General features: G+C 55.9%; 1 protein-coding gene across 1 annotated transcript; it reads left to right on the top strand.

Annotated features, from left to right (window-relative positions):
• On the top strand, nucleotides 1–7,675 carry Cdc34 (cell division cycle 34; the record flags this gene model as incomplete). Its single annotated transcript, XM_005406038.2, is given in 5 exon segments — nucleotides 1–206; nucleotides 2,787–2,873; nucleotides 3,063–3,160; nucleotides 3,295–3,429; nucleotides 7,064–7,675. Coding segments are annotated over 5 exon segments (708 nt in total). The 3' UTR covers nucleotides 7,275–7,675.
• Nucleotides 7,676–16,478: the final 8,803 nt, after the last annotated feature.

Raw genomic sequence — 16,478 nt, 5'->3', positions numbered from 1 at the left:
CCGCCGCCGCCGCCGCCCCGCCCGCCGCGATGGCTCGGCCGCTGGTGCCCAGCTCCCAGAAGGCGCTGCTGCTGGAGCTCAAGGGGCTGCAGGAGGAGCCGGTGGAGGGCTTCCGCGTGGCTCTGGTGGACGAGGGCGACCTGTACAACTGGGAGGTGGCCATCTTCGGGCCACCCAACACCTACTACGAGGGCGGCTACTTCAAGGTGAGCAGCCTCGGTCTCCCCTGCGTCCCCGGCTCCTTCCCTTGCCCGTCCCCGCCGCTGTCCGTCGCCGCAGCGGTCTCCCCGGGCTCCCGAGGACCCCGCAGCAGCCCAGGCTCCCTCCTTCACCCAGAGGGCGGGCGGGGCCCCTCGCTTTGTACGGGTCCGAGCGCTCGCTAACCTGACGCCCGGGAAGAGGGCACTGGGGACGGCTAGCGCGGCCACTGCTCGGCTCCAGCAGGGGCCCGGATGGGGCTTGGCAGCCGGACCTGTTTGGAAAGCGGCCATCCTTCCCCAGAGCGGGCCCCTCCCTGGTTTTATGTAACCTGTGCCCTCGCGAGGGTGGAGGCCAGGGCCGCCGCGCCCACACTGGCCCCCCAGCCGCACCCCGGGCTGCTGCCCTTCCCCTCCCGGGAGCAACCCGGGGATCCCCTGTCACTCCTGACTGCCTCTCTCTGGTTCCCCTGAGCAGGTGGCTTCTTGGGGCCCAGATCTTGGTTTCTGGGCCGTTCCTTCTGCCTCTCGGATGGTTTGAGGCTGAGCGAGGCTTTGGTGTTTTGTTGCTGGGGCCAGGGAGCCCGGCTCTGGCCCTCGGAGTGGCTGTGTTGTTTCTGTGCGGTGTGGCAAAGAACAAGGGCAAAAATCAGGGCAGTTTTCCTGACCTTGCAAACCGAGCCCAGCTGAGGCCTGGGACTCCTTTCAGGGACACGGGACCCTGTTCTAGAGCCAGAACGACGAGGCGGGGTCTCCCTACCTGTGAGGAGGGGAGCCTGTGGGAAGGAGCAGAAGCCAAAGCCAGGACTGCACAGGTGTGCTGCAGAGGCGGCCTGCACAGGTGTCTGTGTTTGCACCACACCTGCCCACTGACTGTAAGGGGAGCGGCACTGTCTGCTAGGGAGCTGTTCTTTTATTCAGTTGTTTATTTACTTATTCTGGTTTTCTGAGATAGGGTTTCATCATGTAGTTCACACTGGCCTTGAACTCACTGTGTAACCCAGGGTGGCCCCCAACTCCTGATGATCCTCCTGCCTCAGCCTCTGGAGTGCTGGGATTATAGACATGGGACACCCTGCTGGCCTGGGGAGAGATTCTTGAGCTTCAGTTCCGAGTTACACAACAGGGTGGGACCTCAGGACTCAAAACAGAGTCTAGGCGTAGAAACTTTTGAAGTCGCCAGACTGTGTAAGCAGCAGCTCCGTCCAGCTCCTTTTGTCTGCCTGAGGGAGCAGCCTGGGCTCAGCTCAGAGCAGGGGTGACCAAGTTCCACCCTGAGGCCAGGGCCCTGGTGCTGCTGTGTTGTGGAAGGAATGCTCAGAGGTCCTCAGCTAGAAAGGATCGTGACAGAGCCTGGCATTACGGGCTTAGCCCTCCTTCCAGAGCAGGTTGGGGAGGGTCTCCGCCACGTGTGGGCATCTGCCGCAGCTCTGTCTTCGGGAGCCAGTGTGGAGCCCGGGGTGGCTCTGCCACCCACCAGAACCCTCCTGTCTCGGCTGTGGGTGGCTGGGTCTTGCAAAGAAGATGTGGAAATAGGAAAATCGTGGGGTGCCCAAGGCCGCCATCGCTTCCTAGCTGCTTCCAGAAGCGCCTTCCTTGCAGGCAGGCCAGTGTGCGTCCTGTCTGACAGCACGCGCCCTTCTCACGGCTCACTTGCTGTGCACCTCTAGGCTGGGCACTTTCCTTCCCTCAGCCTCAGTTTACTCAGCCTTACCAACAGCTTTAGAGACGCTCGAAAGGAGACACTGGCCCTGGGCACGGTTAAGGCCAATTTTGCCTGCCTCATGGCTCTTGAGGACAGAGGCTTAGACCCCAACCCTGGATTCGGGAGGCCTTGAAGTCTTGAGGAACCTCGACCAGTGCTCAGACCTGAGTCCAGGTGGTCAAGCCACGGGCAAGTTCATGCTGGAGCCCAGAGGGTGCCCAGAGAGCAAGTTTCTAGGGCTTTCTAAAGACTGAGGGGTGGGAAGGCTGCCCTCCACCTATTAGAGCTTAAAACATTTCCAGGGCCCTGGCCAGTAGCCGGGGATCCCCAGGGAAACAGCAGAGGTCCCTTGTTTACCTGCTGAGGCCCTCAGAGCAGTGGGCAGAGTCATGCTCTTGGCCACAGGCTTAGGTCTGACTTGGGGAGGTGGCTCAGATCCTCCCTTGTGGCCACCCTTGGCTGTGTGGGCAGGACGAGGCAGTGACATGGAACACGTCTCCCCCAGGGGCCTGCCGACTCAGCTCCCCCGCAGCCAGGGGAATGAGTCCATGCCAGCCCTCCCTCAGCCTGGACACCAGGCTCTCTGTGGGCCACAGGGCTGCGAGGGTGGCCTGGAGCCCCTGCCAGCCAGTGGCCCCTGCTGAAAGGGGCCTGGGTCAGGGCCGCCCAGGTAGCCGGCACCCATGTTCTCAAGTGGCTGTGCTTGATCAGCCAATGTGACTCTGAAAAGGCCAAAGTAGCCTGATGTGGATGACAGATGGGAAGTCCCTGTCTCTTTGGGGACGTATCCCTCAGGCACCAGTGCTGGTGGGCCTTGAACGCCCGTCTGCAAGCAGGTCTTGGGGGGTCTGGTTCCTCTGAGCACCCTGCTTTCTGCCCCTCAGGCACGGCTCAAGTTCCCCATCGACTACCCGTACTCGCCACCAGCCTTCCGCTTCCTGACCAAGATGTGGCACCCAAACATCTATGAGGTGAGCCCACGCCACCACGCATGCACCTGCACACGCGCAGACTCAGGCGCAGACACGCACTTACCTCCCAGTGAGGAGAGTCACACACACATGCACGCGCACTCGCCACCCGCGCGCACACCCACCTCCTGCGGCCCGTGCTTGGCGGTGCCGGGACCAGCTGAGCTCTGCTGCTCTCTCTCCCCGCAGACAGGGGATGTGTGCATCTCCATCCTGCACCCCCCAGTCGACGACCCCCAGAGTGGGGAGCTGCCCTCGGAGCGGTGGAACCCCACGCAGAATGTCAGGTGAGGGCGCCTGCCTGTCCCTGGCCCCGTCCCTTGCAGCGTCCCCCACCGCACCCACGCTTGAGGCTCCTTGGGCTCTAGGGTGGAGGCTCTTGTGTCCCAGTGTCCCCTCCCCTGACCCACCACTCCCCCAGGACCATCCTCCTGAGCGTGATCTCCCTGCTGAACGAGCCCAACACCTTCTCGCCGGCCAACGTGGACGCCTCGGTGATGTACAGGAAGTGGAAGGAGAGCAAGGGCAAAGACCGCGAGTACACAGACATCATCCGGTGAGAATCGGCCGGCCAGCCCGGCCCACCTCGCCTCTTTCCTTCTCTTCCCTGAAAAGCGGGGGCCGCCCAGGCGTGGTGGCGGATTCCAAGAATCGCAGCACTTGGGAGCTTGAGGAGGGGGCTTGGCAGTGAGTTCAAGGCCAGAGAACACAGAAACAAGAGAGAAAGAAAGAAAACTGGGGGAGGGGAGGCGCAGCTTTGCTTCCTTCCACTTGTGAAGGGCCTGGCCATGGGGGAGCGCAGTGTGTGCCGTGAGGCACACTCACGTGCGCAGCACACCTGTCCACACGCACACCCAGGAGGCCACCAGGGTCATTGCTTCACACACGTTGCGTCATGACTGAGCCCCTGCACGCCTGGGCCGCTGTCCTCGAGATGGTGGCCTTGTCACACAGGGCTAATATATTCAACATCCACTTCATGTGTGCCTGAGGTCACATATTAGGCACTTTTTTCAGTTTGTCACCTAAACATGGCTTTTATTTGTGGTCTTGATATTTGGGAGTGGTCTTTTTGAGACAGAGTTTCACTATTCAGTTCACTTTGTAGCCCGGGCTGGCCTCAAACTTTCAGCAATCCTCCTGCCTCAGCCTCTCTCCTGCCTCAGCTTCCCGAGTGCTAGGATTACAAGCGTGCACCACCACACCGGCCATATTTGTGGTTTTGAAACTGGAACACCTTTCCAGAGGAGGAGAGACCTGTGGCCCTCCCTGTGGGGACTCCTGGTATAGAAGCCACTCGCTGTGCAGGCTTTGCGCAGCCCAGCTCTCTCATCTGAGCCCAGCCTGTAGCTGTCCCCCACAGGGAAAGCAGGTGGCGTCCCTAGGTGGGACGTGGGTCAGGGGAAGAGGGTGGAGGTCTCCTTGGCCCTGCCCATTGACACTTCAGCCGGGTGCACTGGCTCCTTGTCTCTGCAGTTTTGGGGTTGGTAGTTTTGTTTCGTTTTGTTCTGTGTTTTGGTGCTGGTGGGGGAACCCAGCACCTCCCACGTCCTAGGCCAGCGCTCAGCACGGAGCCACACCCCCAGCTCCACTGGCACATTGTCTGATGGACTTAGCTGTTCACCAGGGTTTTTCCAGGTTTCTTTTCACTTTATTCTTCACCTTTTAATCAGAAATAACACCTCACACCCCAGCTGCTCCTCCCAAGAGGAGCCAGGCACGTCCACACCAGCCCTGACCCAAAAACACACACAGTGGCTGCATTGTTCCCCGTGCTGGCAGCAGCTCACAGCTCCTTGCGGCCAGGGAGAGGTGGACACTGTGTCTGTCCCTGCCTGGGCAAGACCCCACTCAGCAGCGCAAGGCCAGGCAGGAGCCAGCAGAGGCAGGCGGGGTGCCCGCGCCTTAGCAGGAGCCCTGGCCTGTGGGCCCTGACTGGCAGGATGCAGATGAGGCCATGAGGACGTGGGATGGGGCAGAGCTCCACCCCGGGTGCTGCAGAGGGGCGCTCCGGCATGAGAACACAGGTAGAGCCGAAAATTCCTCCACCCCATTGGTGAAGGTCTTCTGGTATCTTGAGTGAGGTTTTATTTTTGGTGGGACAGAGACTTGAACCCAGAGACCAAGGCTTTATTCTTTATATTGAGATGTAATCTCTCACTTACTTGCCCGAGAGCAACTCAAATTTGTTATCTTCCCGCCTCAGCCTCTCAGCGCCAGGAACACAGATGTGCACCACCATGCCTAGCTTTTTCAGAATTTTAAAATTTTACTCAAGGGAGGCTGAGGTGTTGTTTAATGCCTCATTTTCAGCGCTTCAAGTACAAATAAATGACTTCACATGTATTTTTATCCATAACACACTGGTGCTGTACAGGCCACCACATCAGGCAGGGCTGCTGAGGGAGCGCGTGAAGTGAACAGCCTCGGCAGCCCACTGTCTGGCAATGTCCTGTGCCCCCGTGGCAGCCCCCACGTGGGGGCCACCACCAGGTGTCCGATTTCCCTCACCCCAGGGTCCACCCTGTGCTTCTCCAGCTGAGCTGCCCTCCGTCCACATTCTGCAGTTTGTAGCTGGTCCTTGGTGTCTGCTTTGGTTTGGTTTTGTGTGAGGTGTTGGGCATGGAACCCAGGGCCTCGCGTGCTAGGGAAGCACTCTACCACTCAGCTGCACCTGCAGCACTTTTTGTCTTGCCAGGGTGGCCAGGCTGGCCTCCAACTTGGGAGCCTCCTGGGTCAGCCTCCGCAACAGCTCAGACCGCAGGCGTGCGCCACCATGCCCAGCTGTCCTTGGTGTCTTCTAGGCACAGATGCAGTACACACGTGGGGACAGGCAGAGGCCCCCGGGAAACCCTCCGTCCCTGCTTCTGTTTTCTCTGAATAGAATCACATGGGCCCTTAGAGTCACTCATGCGATTCATGCACGCGTAGACTCACTGGTGCAGGCTAACCTGTCTCCATTTGTGATTCGTTTGTTGTTTTTTCAAGGGAGATTGGTTTTTTTGAGAAAGACGGGCCTTGAACTTGTGACAATCCTGTCTCACCCCCCAAGTGCTGAGAAGACAGGCGTATACCACCCACCCGGCTCTCTGTCACTGGTTCTGTGGTGCTCGTGCAAGAAGAACTCTAAATTTGAGCCATGCGTGTGGGCACATAGGGTCTGCATGTATTTGCCAAACGTGCCTGTGTGTGTGTGTCAGTGGGCAGTGCTGCCTCCTGGCTGTCACCAGAGCCGATGGCACCAGGTGTCCCGGGCAACTGTCCTGGACGAGCTGGTGGGGGCTGTGGTGGACGCTGTGCAGTGCTGGCTGTCCTAGCCACTCTCCTGGCCACCTCCCACCTGCCTGCCCCTGGGGACACCCCTGGTGGCTGCGGGCCCCACCAGCCCCCGGCGAACCCAAGGCCCACATGGTCGGCTCCAACCCAGTCCTCCCCGGTTGCCTCCATGCCCCCCCATCCCAGAGCAGAAATCAAACCCGGACTATTTTTATCTGCTGCGCTCCCTGTGGGCCGCTCCTCTGTGCCCACGTGGGGCTGCAGCGGCTGCTGTCTGCATCTGAAAGTGCGGGTTTCAGCCTCGAAATAACCCATGTCCCTGCACGGTTCCAACGGGCCACAGAGCCAGAGGCCTGGCCTGGTCAGGGACACAGGAGCGGGCTCTGGTAGAAAGCGCCTTTCACAGAGCCCGTGGGGCGTGGCGTCTGCCTCAGGTGCTACCAGGCTGGGCTCAGCCCTGCCCATTGTGCCATCCTTGCCTGCTGTTGTCTCTACAGGAAGGACTCTGTGTCCATCCCCCTTAGCCCTTCCTGCTTGGGGCCACGGGGACCCGAGTCCCCAGCTGCCTGGGCACCGCAGTGGCACCTCTGCCTGCATTTCCATCTTGTCTCCTCTGCCGGGCCAGGTGGCACACAGACCGGGACCTAGCTTGGTGGTGTCTCCCGTTCTGGGCGCTGGGTGTCACCTCCCTCCCCGTGCAGGTCGTGTCTGCGGCCTGGCCCAGGCCTGCCTCCTTCCTGCTCCCGAGAGCTGGGCTGCCACCTGCCCGGGTTCCTTGAGCAGACTGTGTTGCTGTTGAGGGGTCCAGTGCTGCCGCCTTCTCCCCAGCATCTCCTTGCGGTCCTGGCTAGTGTATAACGCGCAGGAGTGGGGGCCGGGCCCTAGCGGTGTCTTCACCTTCCCTGTCCCCCCAGGAAGCAGGTCCTGGGGACCAAAGTGGATGCAGAGCGTGACGGTGTGAAGGTGCCCACCACGCTGGCCGAGTACTGCGTGAAGAGCAAGGCGCCAGCGCCTGACGAGGGGACAGACCTCTTCTACGACGACTACTACGAGGACGGCGAGGCAGATGAGGAGGCCGGCAGCTGCCTTGGGGACGAGGACAGCTCTGACAACGAGGGGTCCTGACGCCGCGCCCCGCAAAATAAACTCTCAGATTTTACCTCACGACCGGCCTGGTGGGCTCAGCCCACGGACTACCTCACGGAGCTCGCGTAGTCCCTCTCCTGGTGGGTGGCGCTTGGGTCCCTCCCTCCCCCCATGTTCTGAGTTTGCCTCTGCTTCAGGGGACAGTGGCGGCCCAAGGCCTGGGCTTCAGGGACTGGCAGGGCCCAGTGGGGCCCTGGAAGCCAGATGGGGACAGGCGGGCAGGCTAGGATGGGTCAGGTGACGCAGGGGTCAGGACCTGCTGCCCAGCAGCTCACAGCGAAGAGCCGCAGACTCAGCATCCAGTGATGTGTGGCCAATGACTTGTGGCCCCTCTCTTCTGCTTCGGTTTGTTTGAATCTAAATAAAACTGCTTATGAGGAGGCAGGTGCACTCTGAGCGCACGAGGTAGCCGGGGGCTCCTTGTCACCAAGGACTACAGGCCAGCTCGGCCACCACAGCAGCCAGATCTGGGGTCAGTCAGCAGTCTGGGAGGTGGAGGGGGGACAAGGGGTTCTGTCGCACTAGAGAGTGAGCTCAGGACCTTTGCCCTGAGCCACATCCCCACCCCTTTTTACTTTGAATCAGGGTCTAAGTTGTCTCAGTGGGACTTGGTCTTGGGCACACACTCCCACCCCCACCCCCACCTCAGCATTCCAGAGTGCTAGAGTTGCAGACTGCGCCACCACACCATGCAGTTTCTGTCCTTTCTTAGAGCCTGGACCCTGGCAGCATGGGGCCACCCAGGCCACACCCCAGCCTACCTCCTCCTCAGCTGTGTGGCCCTGTACTCTGTGGTGGTCACAGAAGTACAGATGAGCCCAGTGGGGACGGGGGATTAGTGTATAGTGGGCGTAGCATCTGCTGGAAAGGTGAGAGTTTCTCAGACAAGTGGGGATGGATGGTTCACAGCCATGTGAACAAGCTCAAGGCCTTGGAGCTTTATCTGCAAAGATGGTTAACATAAGTTTTGTCGATCTTTTTATCACAATAAGCTGGGCATGGTGGCACACACCTGTAATCCCAGCACTTGGGAGGCTGAGGCAGGAGGATTGTTGCAAGTTCAAGGCCAGCCTGGGCTACAAAGTGAGTTTAATACTAGCTTGAACTGCATAGTGAGACCCTGTCTCAAAAAGACAAAAAACAAAACATATCACAAGGAAAAGCTGGGTGTGGTTCCCACTGTCATCCCAGTGCTCTGGGAGGCTGAGGCAGGAAGATCGTAAGTTCCAGCCCAGCCAAAACAACATAGCCACTTGGCGAGATCCTGTCTCAAAGTTGGGGTAGCGGGGGGTTTGCTGGGGATGTAGCTCAGTGCAAAGGCTCTGATTTAATCACAGATACCAAAAGAAAAAGTAAGAGGCAGGCTGGGACATACTCCCTTCACAGGCCCTGGATTCCTTCCCCAGCACACAGAAAAAGGTACACTGGTACACGCCTGTAACCCCTACTGGACGCTGAGCTACTGGGAAGGCTGAGGCAAGAGGATCACAAGTTCAAGGCCAGCCTGGACAACTTAGATCCTTTCTCAAAGAGGTAGAAGTATAGTTAAGCAAGCAGTCTAGGTTCTATGCCCCCCTAAAAAAAGGGGGAGGGACCAAGTGAGGGAAGGAAGGAAAGAACAAAGCTGGGCTTGGTGCACGGCTGTAATTTCAGCATTTGGGAGGCTGAGGGAGGAGGGTTGCCGTGAATTTGAGGCTAGCCTGGATTACATATCAAGATCCCCGTCTTTACAAAGACAAAGGAAACATCTCACTGATCATACAGATGAGACAAGAGTTTGCACACTGACAGTGTGGAATACTTGCTAACTTCTTGGGTGTGACCATGTGATGTATTATCTCATAAGCTCCTGTCTTTAGAAACACTTTTCCAGGGCGCTGGGGACAGGAGCAGGGGCTCGCAGTTGCTGGGCAGGTGCTCACTACTGGGCCACACTCCCCCTGGAGACCCTGTGAAGGCTGTGGGTGAGGAAACCTCCGGAAGAGGTGCGCACCTGTGTGCAGGGTGGGGCTGTGAATGTCACAGTCCCCTCAAAAACAAATTAGGAGACAGCCTGGAGAATTTCTAACAGAATCTATAAAAATTTCCTTAAGAGGGCCGGGAATTTAGCTCAGTGGAATTGCGCCTGCCTGGCAAGCATGAGGTCCCGAGTTTGATGCCCGGTACAAAACAAAAGGGGGCGGGCTGGGGATTTAGCTCAGCGGCACAGTGCCTGCCTGGCAAGTGCAGGGTCATGAGTTTGATTCCCGGTACCGGAAAATAAACAAACAAGAAAAAATTCCTTAAAACAAAACAAAAAATGTCCTTGTAGCTGGATGTAGTGGTACACACTTGTAATCCCAGTGGCTCTAGGAGGCTGAGGCCAGGGGGATCACAAATGCAAGCCCGACCTGTGTGACTTAGTGAGACAATATCTCAAAAATAAAAAAGGACTGGGCTGTAGCTCACTGCAAAGCCTTGGGTTCAATCCCCAGTACTGCCAAAAAGAGAAGGAAAAATACGTTTGCACTTGCTGTGACTGTAAGGGGTTCATGAGAAGGTAGGAGGGTGAGAGGGAGGTTCACTGTCTGCTGATAACTTCTTAAATTTCGTGCCATCTGTGAGGAGCACATAGTCAAAAAATAGAATATTTTGCAAGTCTGTCATCCCAGAACTTGGGAGGCTGAAGCAGGAGGATCACTGGGAGTTCACCACCAGACTGGGCTACATAGATAGACCCTGAATCAACAACAAAAATTTAAAACTATTTAAAAACAAAGTGCATGCCGGGCGTGGTGGTGCACCCCTCTAATTCCAGCACTCGGGAGGCTGAGGCAGGAGGATTGTTGGGAGTTTGAGACCAGCCTGGGCTACAAAGTGAGTTCAAGGCCAGCCTGAACTGCACAGGGAGACCCTGTCTCAAAAAAAGACAAAAAAAAAAAAAATAGTGCAGGAGGTTGGTCGGGGCACAAGCTTTTTTTTGTTGTTGTTGAGACAGGGTCTCACTATGCCCCTCAGGCTGGCCTTGAACTCACAGTGATCCCCCTGCCTCAGCCTCCCAAGTGCTGGGATGACAGGCATACGCCATCATGCCTGGCACAAGCTTCATTTTGGAGAGGATGGCTGTACCCCTCTGCAGACTGGAACCTTCTGGTGGGGCTGGGGTGAAAACACCCTATGAAGTTGATGTGGAGGTGAGGTCACTTCGGAAGAAAAATGAAATTTCTTTCTCATCTTGATTGATTTGGGTGTTGACAGAAAAGCAACAAGAACCAGAACTCTTGCACCCCTCCCCACGTAACCCTTGGAACCGTGCAGGGTGAGCTTCCTCCAGCTCTTGGGGGCCTTTGAGACCTGGTGCCCCTTCTTTGCTCTGCCCAGGGCTGCAGTCAGGACAGGGGGCCAGGAGCTGGGGCTGTTAACACACCCATGTTGTGGAGCAAGAAACCGAGGCTCAGGCTGTGAAGAGCCCACTGCATTGCCCAGTGGGGCACTTCCCAAAGCCCAAGGCCAGGCGGGGCTGGCCGAGAGCCTGGGAGTGTGAGGCGGAGGGAAGTGAAGGCAGTCCAGAGCTCTGCCGGCTGGGGCAGAATAGATCTTCTCTGAGTTGGGGGTTTAATATGATGATACCTCAGTTACTTTTCTTACTGCTGAGACAAAATACTGACAAAGGAGGAGGCGGGGCATGGTGGTGCACGCCTGTAGTCCCAGCACTTGAGAGGCTGAGGCAGGAGAATCATTGAGAGTTTGAGGCCAGCCTGGGCTACAAAGTGAGCTCAAGTCCAGCCTGAACTGCATAACTTGTCTCAAACATATCAGAAGAAAAGAAGAAGAAAAAAAGGGAGGAAAGGTTTATTTCAGCTCACAGTTCACAGAGGTTTCAGTCCATAGTCAGCTGCCTCCAAGGCAGGGTGGCACAGCAGAAGGGCAACACAGAGGAGAAACAGCTCATGGCAAAGCAGGGAAGGTAGAAGGCAGCAAGGAGCAAAGTAGCAGAGCAGCTTCTTTCTTTTTTTTTGTTTTTTTGTTTTTTTTCCAGTACCGGGAATCGAACTCACGAACTCGTGCTTGCCAGGCAGGCACTGTGCCACTGAGCTCAATCCCCAGCCCCAGAGCAGCTTGTTTCTGTCCCTTTATATGCTATCAGGCTACCCACCTTTTGGATGGTATCATCCACACTCAGGGTGGGCCTCCCATTATCTACACCCAGGACTATGCTAAACCCATCCGTGGAATAATTTAGTGATCACATGCCCTTAATTCCAGCATCATACATCCTAGATCCAGCCACCTCCCAAAACTCTGTGATTGCATGAGGCTTTGGGGGGACATCTAGACACAAGCCGTAACAGATGGGAAGTGTAGGTTCCGCCCATCCATCAACAAGTAGCCATCCATCCATCTGCCCATCCAAGTGTCATGGGGAGGGATGGAGAGGAGCAGGAGTAGGGTGGCACAGGGGACAAGTTGTGATGAACCATCAGGAAGCCTGGGGGTACAGCTCAGTGAGTGTGGGAGGCCTTGGCTTCCAGCCCCCAGCATCCAAAAAACAATCTGAGGGCCAATCAAGGTGGTGCACACCTATAATCTCAGCCCTCAGAAGGCTGAGGCAGGAGGGCCACTGTGACTTCAAGGCCAGCCTGGGCTACATAGTGACACTCTGTCTCAAAAACACAGAAAAACCCTGTGAGCCTCGTCCCACCTCTGAAGCTCAGGTGGCCTCTCCAAGCTCCTCCACCACAGATGGCTTTGAGGCAGGGACACAGGTGCCAGCAGAGGGCGGCACCGGCCAGCACTGGGGACCTAGGCAGAGTCTGGACATAGGCGCTCTCAGCCCTGGGAGCAGGGCATGTGCAGGTGACATGCAGGGTGGGGGTCCTTGCACAGAATGTCCCCAGCCTCCACCTGGACTCCACGTTTATTGAGATCCCCGACACCCTCGCGTCCACAGAGCTCAGGGCTGTGCGGAGGTTTCAGCACAATGCCGTGCAATGTCATGCAGCTTTCAGCTCTAATTCCACAACTTTCCATCACTGCAAAGAAAGTCCCATCCCGGTGAGCAGTCACCGTCCCCTCCATGCCCAGGCACCCCGAGGCCACTTCCAGTCTCTGGGCTCGCCTGTCCTGGGCATTTCCTGTCTGTGGAGCCCACGCTGTGTGTCCTCTGTCTGGTGTCTCTCACCGAGCACGGCACCCTCAACATTCATCCACACTGTGGCGTGTGTCACAGCCTCACCCCTTTTATGGCTCTAAAGGAAGGAAACGTACTCCTTGTACCTGCCTAGGATGTTTAACTGGGCTGTGGATTAAATTGACATAAAATAGGTACACAGGAGAACAGAGTCCACAAAAAATACGAGGCTTCACAAAGGGCCAGGTAGTGGCAGCTTCCGTGTGACCCTGAGCTACAGTAAGGGCCTGACAGTAAGGGTGCCAGAGACAAGTTACAGAGGTCAGGGAGGGCCTCTTGGGCTGGGTAAGCACTGGCTTGTTACTGACCCTAAAGCCTCTTGGGTTATAAAATTGTCTCTGGGCTGGGCAGGGTGGCACAAACCTGTCATCCCAGCTACTCAGGAGCCTGAGGCAGGAGGATCCCAAGTTCAAGGCCAGCCTGGGCAATTTAGTGAGCTTGTGTCTTGAAATTTAAGAATAATTTTTTTTTTTCTTTTGAGAGACAGTGTCTCTCTATGACATAGTAGTCCAGGATCTCACTATGTAGCCCAGACTGGCCTCAAACTCAAGGTGATCCTCTGGCCTCGCCCTGCCAAGTGCTGAGATTATAGACATACCACCACACCCAGCTTCAAAATTAAAAATATTTATAGTTAAATTGCAGGGGTGTAGTTCAGGGGTGAGTGCTTGCCTGGCGTGTTTAAGGCCCTGGGTTCCACCCTCAGCACACATCCCTGCCCCCTCAAAATGAACTTACAACAGTGTAGTTTGAGATCTTAATTGGCTTTTTTTTTTTTTTTTTTTTTTTTTGAGACAGGGTTTTGCTATGTAGTTGAACCTAGCCTTGAAGTAACTCACCGTGTGGCCCAGGCTGGCCTCGAATTCATGGCAGTCCTGTAATTGGCTTTCTGTGTGATTCCATACCTCCCCCCAGAAACCTAGGCCCATGCAGGGCCCCTGCCCCCGCAATGCTCCACTGACCATGCTTCCTGTCCCCTCCGGCATCCAGGCTCACATTTACCCTTGAAGTGTGGCCACGTCACCCCATAAATGAGGACAAGTCTTTCAAAGCCCTGAGTAAACGAAGCTGAGTTTTTCATTTATTTGAGACAAGATCTTGCTGTATAATTCAGGTTGGCGTTGAACTCGAGGCAATCCTCCTGCCTCAGCCTCCCAAGTGCTGGAATTTACAGGTGTGCACCACTATGCCTAGTGGGCTAGCTTTATATAGACAGAGAAGGAGTTGGAAAAAGCAGAACCAAAAACAGGAGGCAACTGGGCATGCTCACGCATGCCTATAATCCCAGCACTGAGGAAGGAGGCTGAGGCAGGAGGATCACAAGTTTGAGTCCACCATGGGCAGTTTAGCAGTTTAGCGAGATCCTGTCTCAAAACAAAACAAAACAAAAGGGGCTTGAGTTCAGTGCAAAGACCCTGGATCCCATCTGCAGTATTATTATTTTTTGTTTTGTTTTTCTCCTGTACCGGGAACCAAACTCACGACCTTGCGCTTGCCGAACAGGCGCTTTTGCCACTGCGCTAAATCCCCAGCCCCTGCAGTATTATTTAAAGATTGCCTTCCAACTACATGGCTCCAGTGATCTTTTTCTTTTCTTTTCTTTTCTTTTTTTTTTTTTTTCTTGTCTTTTTGAGACAGGGTCTTGCTATGCAGTTCAGGCTGGCCTTGAGCTCACTTTGTAGACTTGGCTGGTCTCCAACTCGAAACGATCCTCCTGCCTCAGCCTCCCAAGTGCTGGGATTACAGGCGTGCACCACCACACCTGGCTCCAGTGATTTTCTTACAAGGGACCAGGGGTACAGGGCCTCACTGCCCTGAGGTTGGAGGAGATTTCAGACTGTTGCCTGCATCTCTCTAGTCCTGATCCCCAGGTGAGAACAGCTTGGCCTCCACTGGTCCTTGACTCTGACCAGGCCAGGTGACTTCACCTTGGTTGTATATTCCGCTTTTGGTATTAGAGATTGAACCCAGGGCCTTCACACCAAGCCACATCCCTATCCCTTTTTATTTAATTAAATATTTTTTGAGACAGGTCTCACTATGTAGTCCAGACTGGCCTTCAACTCACTGTGTAGCCCAGGCTGGCAATCCTCCTGCCTCAGCCTCCCAAGTGTCTAGCTCTCTTCATCTGTTTTTCCTCCACAGATGTGTGGGCCGCCTCCACCCATGGCCTTTTCTGCTGCGTCCCTGAGTCTTAGCCTCGGCGAGGCTCTCAAGGACCATCCCACAGCTGCTGGTCTTTATGATTGCTCCCCAAGGCTGATTGGGAGCCAGAGAGGTGGAGGAGGAAGCAGCCGCCCAGCTGGGGCTCCAGCCAGGTACTTGGAGGCCACTGGACGTCCTCCCAGCTCCTCCTCCCAGCAGGCGCTGGGGCAGCTCCAGCTGGCTGCAGATCAGAAGGGGCCAGGCTTTGTGTACGGGACTGGGGTGAGGCTTATCTTTGGCCCCAGGCATGTCCCTGCCCAACCCTAGTGAGCAGGGGCTTAAAGGGGCCAGGAAGCCGGACTCGGTGCACACCTGCTATCCCAGCATGCAGGAGGCTGAAGCAGAAGGGTGCTGGGAGTTCAAGGCCAGCCTGGCCTACATAGGGAGACCCTGTCTCAGAGAGAGAGAAATGGGAGAGGAGAGAGGACACATGAGCCACTAGTTCCAGGGACAGGCTGCAGTCCCCTGGGGACAGGAAGGACCCTAAATGTCGACCTGGCTCCACCCGGTATTATAGGCAGCTAAATTAGGTAGAAATATCACAGGCAGCCAGACCAGGTTAGGCCCCTGAGGGAATGAGTGCAGAGGATGAGAACACATCACAACTGTGGCTGGAGGCGCGTCTGTCAAAGGCCAGGCCTCGAGACAAAGACGGAATGACCAGGCCTACATGCCTCCCCAAGGGATAAACAGTGCACTATAATGGTATCACCTGGTCCAAGAAAGTCTAGATAGACACCAGTCAGTCACCCAAGTGGGTGACCAGGACCTCCTGACCCACATCTTCCCAAGAAGGTTCCAGTTCTTTCCATGTACATTTGCTACACGACTGGCTTCTGCATTGGATCAACATCCTCTTTTCCTTTTCCTTTTTTTTTTTTTTTTTTTCTTTTTGAGACAGGGTCTCGCCATGCAGTTCAGTTCAGGGTGGTCTTGAACTCACTTTGTAGCCCAGGCTGACCTCAAACTTACAATGATCCTCCTGCCTCAGCCTCACTAGTGCTGGAATGACAGGGGCACGCCGTGATGCCCGGGTCTCTGCAACTTCTGAGGGGACACAGGCTAGAGATCACGATGGTCATGACTTGCTAGCAAGTCAGTGTGGGAGAAAAATGAGGAGAGAGGCAGAGAGAGCCAGACACAGAGACGGAGAGGACAGCATGTTCCCAAGCGAGAATCCAGGAGAGGGCCGCTGGGTGTTGATGGGGTTATCTTTACCACTTCTCTGTAGGCTGAGGACTTTTCCAAATAAATAGTTGGGAGAAAATCCTGCTGTTATCGCCCTGTGTCAAAGATATCAAGAAATCTGGCAGCTGAAACTTCAAACATCCAGAGACCCTCAGACTCAGCAGGAGAGGTCGGCACAGGGTCCCCTCAATGTCCCAACCCACTCTCCCCATGTGCAGGCTTCCTGACTCGCCCACACCTACTGCAACATCACAGTGGTGGCTGGGAAGGCCAGGAAGAGGTGGGGCTGACTTACTTTTCCTATTTATTTTGCTCTATTTTTACAGTTCGGGCCCTCTGCAGCTCACTGAAAAGATCATATGTTTGAGTGTGTGAAGAGACTCCAGGCTGTGAGCAGGGTGTGGTGGCACAGGCCTGTGACTCTAGCACTCTAGAAGGCTGAGGCAGGAGGATGATCCAAAGTTCAAGTCCAGGCTGGGTATGGTGGTGCACACCCATAATCCCAGCACTTGGGAGGTTGAGGCAGGAGGATCATCATGAGTTCGAGACCAGCCTGAGCTACAAAGTAAGCTCAAGTCCAGCCTGAACTGCATAGCGAGACCCTGCCTCAAAAAGACAAA

This window comes from Chinchilla lanigera, unplaced genomic scaffold (genome assembly GCF_000276665.1).
Source record: "Chinchilla lanigera isolate Chin_1 unplaced genomic scaffold, ChiLan1.0 scaffold00094, whole genome shotgun sequence".
Lineage (NCBI taxonomy): Eukaryota > Metazoa > Chordata > Mammalia > Rodentia > Chinchillidae > Chinchilla > Chinchilla lanigera.
Note: the sequence above shows the minus strand (reverse complement) of the source record. Positions and strands in the feature narration are given on the sequence as shown.